The sequence below is a fragment of the Crocodylus porosus genome, unplaced genomic scaffold (genome assembly GCF_001723895.1).
Source record: "Crocodylus porosus isolate Cpor-Errol unplaced genomic scaffold, CroPor_comp1, whole genome shotgun sequence".
NCBI classification, from domain to species: Eukaryota; Metazoa; Chordata; order Crocodylia; family Crocodylidae; genus Crocodylus; species Crocodylus porosus.
In genome coordinates this window covers 71,478,692-71,489,282 of record NW_017728906.1, presented here as the reverse complement: position 1 = coordinate 71,489,282, position 10,591 = coordinate 71,478,692, and the positions used below count along the sequence as shown (strand labels likewise).

Genomic DNA, 10,591 nt, shown 5'->3' with positions numbered 1-10,591 from the left:
GTAGAGCGCCACACCCCTGCCTTTCCTCCCTGTCCTGTCCCTCCTGTACAGCCTATAGCCCTTGATATTCACTGCCCAGTCATGTGTTGGGTCCCACCATGTTTCAGTGAGCCCCACTATGTCTGGGTTGGTGTCAGCTAGCAGGAGGGTAAGTTACTCCTGCTTGTTTTCCATACTATGGGTGTTTGTGTAGAGGCATTTGAGGCCTCCTGTGGATGTGTGCACTGGCCCCCTAATCACACCATTGCCCTCGCCCCTGTTGCTTACCTGTATGTATGTTCCGCTTGTCGGTCTAGTCTGGGCTGTACTTGTGTACTTATGGTGTCAAATTAACTTCCATCAGTATTTAACTTGGTAGTACAACTCTAAAATAAGGTAGTTGGATATCTGTTGCTATCAGGTATGCCTATAGTTGGTCATTCCATATGTATTTGTAAGGACGCTGGGCATAAAATTATAGTGGAAGTCAAGTGTTGGGGAAGGAGCTTTCAAAATTTTATTCTGAAGTATTAAAAAAATGTCTTCACTTAAGCTCAATCACAGAGATGTTCAGTGCAGCAAATGAGAGTTGGATAAAAAAGGTCTGTACTACTTTGAAACTACTGGCCAAGAATACCATGAATCATACCCTGCTGCAAACACTACCATACTTCACATAGACTGCTGTTAAGCTCCATTAAGATTTTGGCAAAATTCATTATTTCTTCTTAGAGGACAAACCTATTGTTGTGTTATCCTTCTGACTAACAAGTTATCATGCACAGTTATATTCAATGAGATGAGTTTTTAATACTGGTTATGTTTCCAATTTTCAAATACTTTTAATTTGCAACATTTATTCGTTTTGAAACAGAAATGCAATATAAAGTCTCCCCTTAAATTCATTCTAGATCAGATATATCTTGTATGGTTTTTATGAACTTGGTTGTAGTTCAAATGGATGTTCATTTAACCTCTGCCCAACTTTAGATGTTGGGCACCACTAAATTCCTTCTTTATTATGCAAGCAAAATCCATTGAGGAAGTATATTTCTGAAATATGCTACTAAGGATATCAAAGGTATAGCATCAGCCTTGATAATTAAATTGAAAAGTGGCACAAAATGACCTAAAGAATGCACAAGTCCCCCACTTCCCAGCATATTCTTTCAGAAGTGTTTTAATTATAATACATCACATACTCTGATTAAACCTTTATTATGTGCATAGTGAGATTTAACTGTGTAAGGATATCCTAACTTATTTTCCTAAGAATTCAGAATGACAAAGTACTGAAAGTTAAATGTACTGTTAGATATTCTTTTCACTCTTTCTTCTAATACTGACATGCTATTGCTCACATGCAGTTTACAGATGTATAAATATAACATATTGAAAACACTGCTAGCACTGATACTTTTTTCTTAATTTGTTTTCACATAGTATGACAATCAACCTACCTTCAATATTATCAATGGGAAAGATGCCAGTAACTTCAAAGAAAATTGGATTAGAAAATAACTGATCTAAAATTCTTATTGAGGAAATGGTGATATAATATATCTTAGGAATCACCAAATATTAGTATCATTTAGGTAGATTACATTAAGCTGGTAATGCACAAATGTTTTGCATATGAGAATGTCTAGACATCATGAGGCAGACTGAGCTTGGCTATGAAAACTAAACAATACATCTCTTTATCCAGCAATCCATTCCATTATCATTCTACTGTGGTTTGACCCCATTTATGGCAAATCCATCATGGAATAAACAGTAAATATAGATAGCTATACTTTACAAAGCCTAAACTATTGCAAGAGTCCACCATCATGGAGATTTAGAGGCTCTTTTTTCCACAGTTCTTTACTATGCATTCTTCACAGTTTTCAGGTGAATTTCTAAGGCAGAGAATGGATTTCATCTACCATTATGTGCCTATGAAAAGAGCAGTCAGTGATTAGACCCTGTAGTTCCACTTTGACCCTCTAAAGCTGCTGTAGCATTGTTGCTTCTCTCCAGGCAACCTAGCAAGATTCTTGTCCAGTGGAATCAATTGGATATTAACTCACTTACCCTCTAAGCTTTTGGGGTCAAAGAGTCAGCATGAGAAAGAGCAACAGTAGAGCCACTGGGATTTGTAAAAGAATTGTGTCAAAGAAATTCAGCCTTATGCTGGATATTAAATGTCCAGATGGAATGAACTGTCTAATGTTGGAGCACCTCAGGGTTGTTAGAGGTATACTTTAACGAGGCTGGCTTCACTTTCACAAGACTGGGAACCTTGCTTTCCTCTCTTCAAAAAGCACTGAATAAAAGTTACAGACTAATTTTTCATTTGGTGTAAACAGACATAATTCCACTGACAGCCACAGAGCTGTGCTGATATTCACCAGTTTAAGATTTACCTACCTCTAACATGTGCCTTATTGGTCTCCAGTGAGCAAAACAGAAAATGTTGTCAACTCATTTACAAATTTTGTCAAGATACCTTAAAATTACAAAATCTAATAACCAAACAACCAAATAACCAAACAAATCCTACCCACTCCCTTATCCAAAGCTATTGTGTAGTTAAAGCAAAAAAACATACCTTTGAACATTGCTTGTGATTCTGGCACCAAGCCAGTGAACCATTGTTCTGCAAAAGAAAGAACATAGGGGCATAAATATTATTTCCTTAACAGTGGTTTATACCATGCTATCTACCGTTAGCTGGAATCCCCTTTCCAGTGCAGTTCCAAAGACCCTATTTTAAGAACCAGTTAAAGCATATACAAGGAGAAAAACTGGCAAGTATATCACCCCATAGTGTGGAGAGTCCAGATAGTGTTTGGCTATCTGGACTGAGAGACTGAGAGTCACATTAGGAAGACAGATTAGAAATAGTCAGATTAGTAAACCAGTGTTGATGACAAAGTGTCAGGCAATACACTCAGTGAAAGGACTGCATCTGCACTGACTGTGATTTTGAATGTGTAGTGGGGGTGGAGTATTGTTGTTAGCCATGATGGTCCAAAAAATGTACAAAGAGCAAGGGTTTTGCTTGTAATATCTTCTATTAAACTAACTATGTAGTTGGGAGAGAATTTTAACAAGCTTTCAGGCACAAAGCACCCCTTCCTCCAGACCAAAAGAAGGGTAATCTGTGCCCAGAAGCTTATCAAACTTCCTCCCAACTATATAGTTGGTCCAATAAAGATATTACAAAACATGCTCAGTAAGAAACAACTAAAATGTTTGTGCACTGATACAAGGAGCATGGGGGGGTGGAATGCAGAGTTATAGCTACTAGGATAGAAATGTCAGGAACATGGTGGAACAACAATCAGGACTAGAACACAGGTATCAGAACAACATGGTACCTAAACCAGTTAAGAGGGTACTATATGTAAAGCTGAGCTTCTGGGCTACAGACAGAAGTTACACATAAACCCATTTAAGTGATCAGAAACTGATTTAAACCTGTAACAGAAGAGAAGCTCAGTGCACATAAACCAGTTTCAAATGGCTGAAACTTGGTTTAAGATAAACCTGGTTGAATGTAGTATCAGACTTAACAGAATTGGATCAAACCAGTTTATGAATCTTCTGTCCCAAACCTCTTCCTGGTTTAAGTTAAATCACAGTCTTCCAGCATTTTGCAGCCCTGTGCTGTGCTGTCTGCTCCAGAGAGCAAGGCTGGGCCCACCCCTCTGCTCCCTAGCTGGAGCAGTGAGGGCTGGCTGACAAATGGTGGGGGGGACAAGTCCAGCTGGGGATGCGGCCTAATCTGCAGGGGTGGGGACTGCCCCTCCAGGCAGACCCCAGCTAGGATCTGGGACCAGGGATGGGGGTTAAACATCCCTTCCCCTACTCAAACTTATTGCTGGTGGCAACTGTGGACTAAAAATCCCAGAGGTACCTGGAAGCAGTAAGAAGAAGAGATAAGGAACCCTGCAGAGTCCTGCTGCTGTAATTCTGGACTGCAAATCCCAGATACCTTGGAGGCAGCAAGAAGAGGAAATGAAGATACAGCCAAAGACCCCTGGCTTTCAGCTTGAGCCACTGCAGGCATCTAACTGCATTTCCTGAATCAAAGATAAATGTCTGTTCACTTCTGTTTCAATTTCATCTATGCAGTTTATACTAACCTGCAAAGAGGGAATCAGTCCAGCCTCAGGCTTTTTGACTGTCTGTACTTAGCCCTAGTACTCCACAATCATTGCTCCACTCTGACAATCTTATCTTTTTTGTAATTATGTTAGAATTTGACTAACTGCAGTGTCTGTAGGCACAAAAATAATGGTAATGCTTGCAACACTTGTGAAACACAAGTCATGCACAACCCCTTGAAAAGAAACTTAAATAGAAATATTTTTAGAATAGCGATAGATATTGTATAGTAGTGGAAATACTTCGATACTACCCTCAGTGCTAGTCTAGTACTTATTTCCTTTTACACATTTAGCCAGTAGTAACGTTATAGCAGTATGTTGTGCTCCTTTCAATATCTTTTCCCTTTCTTTTTCACATAAAGACTGACAGAAATAGCTATGATTACAGTAACAGATAAGCAGCAACTTGCTGCTTTCTTCAGTTATTTCCACTGAAGTATAACTACTCCTGGTTTTGAAATATACCTCTTACTTGGAACAACAGTAATAAATATACAGATTTAAGCCTCATATCCATTGTAATTTTTCATGTCTAAGAATGTGTGTATTTTCCTATTGAGATCCAATATGTGTTAAACCAAAAATATTAAGTTCAGGGACACAAAAGCATTATTTAGTAAAAGCAGCTGCGTAGAAACTAATGTGATACAAATGCTGTTTTTAAAAGTAAACAGCTAATTTTCAATACTTTATTTGAACAATATGGTGTGAAGCCCTCATTCCCCTCTGTGTAAATGGCTAATGTGAAAAGAAATCACTTCTAGAATAGATTTATTTTTCATGCAAAACCCATCCAGATAGTATTTTATTTTCAGAGTATTTGAAAATTACAAGCCTTCAAATTGACAGCTGGATTCCCTGCATCTCTAGAGAATCAAATTGTAGTCACATTGATGTCAAACAGAATGTCTATATGTGGTTTTACCAGATTTATTTCAGACTGGTATAAATGCAGGCTATAATATCCAGTTACTCAACCAGTAATGTCTTTGACCTGATCCTTCAAGGTGACGATCACAGAAGATGCCATGGAAACTAAAGCCATATAGCTGTTAAGCACCTTACTAGATCAGACATTTGTAAGCAAGCAAAACACTGGAGGGACAGAATCATGCATATATGATACAAGCCTTAGAGAAGAGCTTTTGTTAAGTATGACACCACCATCTCTGCAACTAGAAACTAACTATGGAGGCAAGCTACTCTAAAAAATGACTCCTAGTCATTGCTATCTACATCCATAACTGTACATCATGGTATTTCCTGAGCCTTCTTTTTAAGCATCAGGTACATGATGGCTGCATCACTAGAGATAGGAGGCTGTGCTGGAAAATATGCTGTTTTATCAGCTCTGACAACATGTATGTTCCTGTTAGTGTTTTTGAAAACCTGTTCCATTCTGCAAGATTTGATTCAAGCTCCCATCCTTCAAAATTGACCTCTGATGACAAAGCTACAAAACATTCTCTACTACCTCTTCTGAAGTGACAACCTACAAATGAAAGGAAAGTGTAGAAATAAAACCTTCCTATGACAGCCTGTCATACTCATGAAATAGAGCAACTGACTAGATGAACCAATACCTATCATCAAGGCAAACTTCAAACAGGGACAATGTTAGATAAACAATACTGCAAATCAGTGGCATAACAGGGCAACTCCATGCCCTGAAAAGCAGTGATACATACACCTAACAATGCTAATACTGTGTGGACCTCATGGCACCCCTGAAAAGATCTCAAGACACCCTAAGATGTCACAACACCTTGGTTGCAAATTACTGGTTCAGGCCAGTGGTGCTCAAGGTTTTGGCCCTGCAGGCCAAATGAATGGTGTGAGTCTGATCCATGGGCTGGATCAGGCCCTGCACTACCCCTGCTTAGCTAGCATCAGGCCCTGGGGCTCTGTGCTGACTCTGCAAAGCTGGAATTGGGCTCCAGGGCCCCATGCTGTCCCTGCTTGGCCCACACATCAGGATTAGGCTCTGGGACCCCAACCCACCCTTGCCCAAGCCTCATGTGCCAGGATCAGACCCCACACTGCCCTGAAGTAACCCACTCTAGCATGACATAGCCTGCAGAAAGCCCCAAGCATCTGTGAGGAGCCCTGTGGGCCAAGTAACACAGCTCTAGGAGCCAGGCCTGGCCCGCAGGCTGGGGGTTGAGCAAACCTGCTTTAGGTGATTATGAAGTCCTAGGCATTCAAACGCGTAAGCAAGATTGGAGCTTTTAGCCACATGAGTTGCTAGTTTTGCTTTAGATAAAAGTTGATTACCTACCTCTGGCCTTTCTATTTGATCTGCTATAAATCATTCTTAAATTAAAAGAGAAAGACAGAGAACATATTCGATTAGCAAGATTCAGTGATCTGATAGATTGTAATGGTAGTGGACAAATAATGATCATCTTCAATATTAAGTATTTTTCACGTAACATTATACAAAGTGATTGTTACTGATATTCAGACAGCCAGGTATGAGGCTTGCACCCAGGAATAATATTTCTAGTCTCTCAAGTTGGTTAGAATTTTCTGTTGTATCCTGCCAAACAATGATTGCATTTCAGTTAGTCATACCTTTAAACTACCTCAGATGCACTAAACCAATAACGCCTTGAAAACTGTAAGTAGTACAAAACACCTCAGAAATACATCCCATTTATCTTCTGATTGCCTGTATCGTAGCCTCCCACTGAACCTGGAATGGAAGTCAACATCTCAGTCCTTACTTTCAATGTTCTGAATGACTTGGTCCCAAAATACTTAAGGAAACATCCATGCTACCCATAAGTGATGCTAGGGAGTGCCACAGGGACACATGTTGCACCCTCTTCACATACCCTATCATCCTCAGACTAGAATTATCCTAAGTGGTTCCATGAGGCACTGGGAACATACCACTAAACTCTTTCTTATAGTATATCTTCTCAGTGTGCACCCAGTACTTCACTAAGTCACCTACAGTTCTTCTGATTAGGTAGATAATGCAAATGGAACATCTGGTTACAATATATCCTAGCATCCTATTGGGCCAGTCTAAACAAACTCTGAGACTAGGTACAGAGACATTCAAAAAGCTTGAGGCAGAATTGATCTAAGTTATGTGTTTTATTTTAAGCAACCTAGGTAAGATCGGGAGTGAACAGAACATATGTTCACCCTTTGGTGGGGGTAGGGAGGATGCAGCTGAGCAGAGCTGAGCGGCTAGTCCACCCAGCTGGCTGCCCAGTGAGCATGCCTTCCCCCCGGGGACCACATCATCTATGAGCCACAGGCATCTATCAGCTGGAGGCAGCCAGCAGAGGGAGGTATGCTCACCCTATAGCCCAGGTTGGCTCCAGCTCTGTGAGGCTTCCCCTGCTCACAGTGTCATAAGGATCCCTGGACCAGGATGGGTGTACAAGGATCACCCCAGGCAGGACAAGAGGCACAGGGAGAGGAGTCAGCTGCTAGGGCTGGCAGGGCACAAAGTATTCCTCCACTGTTCCAGTTCCATGCAAACCCCAGGGTCCATGCACTGAAGTGACTCCAGAAAGGGCTCAGAGGATTTTCCACTCCCACCTGCCCAGAGCCAGCACCAAGTTCCCAGCTATTGCTTCTTTGCCTGCAGCAAGACCAGGACCACATGGGTTTAGAGGCCCAGTGTGTAGCCTGGGAATGGAATGCAGGCCCAGCAAAGGGAGAGAGACTTAGCAAGGAGCCTGAGGCCTGAAGGGAGAGAGGCCCAGTGAGAGGCCTGAAGCCTGAGGATTATAGTGAAGCCCCACATGTATAGTGAGACCAGAAGGGTCCAGTGGTCCAGCAAAGGGGCCAAGTATGGAGTGCAGGACCAGATAAGTTGGAGAACTGGGTGGGTCCAGAATGTGGGGCCCAAGAGGAGCTAACATCCTGGAGTGGGGCCGAGAGAAAGGCCGAGGGGCCTGAAGGCCCGGAGTGGGGCTGTATCAATGAGCATGCCATCAGCAATAAGTAGAACATCCGGCAGGATGCCAACTATGAGGCATGGGACATGGTGTAGGGAAGGTACAAAGCCATGCGACCGGCCCATAAGGCCTCAACCACAAGTTGGGTGGTCATTATAATAAGATAAAGGCAGCCCCACACAACATATATATCTAGTAACCTCAAGGCATGGTAGGTGAGAGCAGGGCGGACTGCCTCATAACAGGGTATTACAAAAAAAAACGTTAGGGTGCCCTGTTACAGTTACAAAAATAAATAAGAGCACTCCATTGTACATGCTTCTCTCCTGGGGAAAATATGAGAGGGGCAGATGGCCGGAATATGGCCCATCACAAATATCAGTTACATTGTTTAATGCACTACTGAAGGGGGTGAAGATATTACAGTGAAAAGCATCATAAGAGCTTATACAGAAGAACAAAATTAAACGAAAACATCCTAACCATATTTACCATCATTTTTCTTTGCAGAAAATAAACCAACAAACAAAAATGGATTTATTTTCTTGTCTACTATAGGTAGCCTAGGGTTATAAGCAGGGATCCTGGTTTTCCCTGATAAAAAAAAAAAAATCACAAATTCTCTGTTTAAAAACCCCACAATCCATATTTAAAATGAAAGGTTGCTCCACAGCCCCCTGGCCCTCTGGGACCCCTCACTCTCCCCCCATAGATCCCCCCCAGCCCTGCTGGTGCCCCTTGTGGGGGCATCCACAGCTCCTGCTCCACCAGCCCTGCTAGAAGGGGCCTCCACCTGCCAGGGCTATGGCACCAGCCCCCTGCCCCTGGAAGGAGGCTGCAGCTGCTGCAGCAGATCAGATCCCAGCTCCCCGCCTGCTGTGGACTCAGGCAGAGGGGACCAGATTCTGGCTGCAGCATGCACTCCCGGGGGAAAGAGGGGACCCGTACCCTCCCCAGATAGGTGCGCAGGGCAGGGGCAGGCTGCCCATTGCGGGTTTGGGCTCCCACCCTGCTGCCCTCCCCAAAGACCTCTGCAGCCTAGTGTGTGCAACCCAGCACTGCAAAAAACAGCAGAGCCATGCAGGAATACTGCTTGCTGCTGTGAGCTCCACACTGTTTTGGTGATGCATCCCCCACACACACAGGTGCAACGGTGGCAGCAGCACAGGGTTGCACCCAGGGGACATGTCACCAGGGCAGCGTGGAGCTTGGAGTGGGAAGCAGCTTTCCTGCACTGCCCTGCTGTTCTTTGCAGCATGCAGTTGCACACACCAAGCTGTGGAGGCCCCAGGGAAGGGCAGCAGGGAGAGAGCCTGAACCTATAACAGGCAGCCAACCCCTGCCCCATGCACAAATCTGGTGAACACAGGTCCCCCTTGCCCTTCAGGAGTGTGCACCACAGTAGGGAGCTGGCCCCCCTTCCCCCCCCATGAGCCACCTGTAGCCCCGTCCCGCTCCCCACCAAGGCCCTGCAGCCATGCACTGCAGTCCCAGGCCCCAGGCACTGTCCAGCTGTGCAGCAGCCCCATCCCCAACTCCCCCCTGCCTATGGGGGCCTCAATCCCTCCCCCCACCACTTACCTGGGGAACTGCTCTCCAGGTTGCCTGACAGCCATGTGCCAATACATGCACATGGCAACTCCTGCCTCACCTCTCTCCTCCCGCTCCCTCCCAGGCCCTTGCAGGCTGGAACTCTGCCAGCTTGCTGAGGGCTCTTTGCAAAACTGGCTTGCTTGTTTTCTTACTGTGGCTTCTCGTTATGGACTGAAGAACTAGTTCTTTCAAGGTGCCAAGAATTTATTGTTCTCAGACACATCCCACTGGGAGCTGACCTAGAGGTGCGGAAGGCTCTGCTACAGTGCCTGTACCACAGCCCAGGCTGCCGTGCGGTCCCTGTCTGGATCTGGCAGGCATGCAGCCATGGGGCCACTAGTCCAACGGGATGGATGCTGTCACAGGTCACAGCAGGTCACAGATAGACAGCAGTGGGTAGAGAGTGCAGCAGCCACTCTAGTTTAGGGCTACTTCAGCAGTCCAGCTGGCACAAGGAGCTAGTGTCCCCAGATATCAACCAGCTGGGCCTCTAGCTCCCCCTGGCTGAAGACCCAGAAGGAGCTGGGCAAGGTCAGTTTGTCCCAAGTGGCACAATTTGCCCCATACCAAAGTGCATGTTCAGGCATGCAGGCTGAGGCACAAATCTCCGGCGCAATTTTGTGCCACTAATATTTGAGCTGCTGCACGTGCATGTGCATGTGCATGTGCATGTGCATGTGCCTGTGCCTGCATGTGTGGACACACCTATAGGCCATGTCCACACATGGTGTGGATGTTTGGTTCTCTGGGGACAACCAGCAGCAGTGTGCCTTGCACTGCCACTAGTTGTCTCTGGGGAATGCCTGTGCCACGCACACTCTTGTTAGAAATATTATTAAAAATGCATTATCAATAGTGTTGTTAGAAAAGCACAGCTGCTAGCTCTCCTTGTCTCCTTGGTGGAAGAGGGGAGGGGTTGGAGATTGAAGGGAAAAAAAAAAG

At 44.3% G+C, this 10,591-nt stretch overlaps 1 protein-coding gene across 1 annotated transcript in view; it reads right to left on the bottom strand.

Moving 5' to 3' along the window:
- The window catches only part of ANOS1 (anosmin 1), a 189,219-nt gene that overhangs the window by 177,705 nt on the left and 923 nt on the right, over positions 1–10,591 (bottom strand). Inside the window, exon 2 of the mRNA XM_019528468.1 lies at positions 2,573–2,620. Coding sequence (XP_019384013.1) covers positions 2,573–2,620 — 48 coding nt within the window. The remainder of the gene's footprint in view (positions 1–2,572; positions 2,621–10,591) is intronic.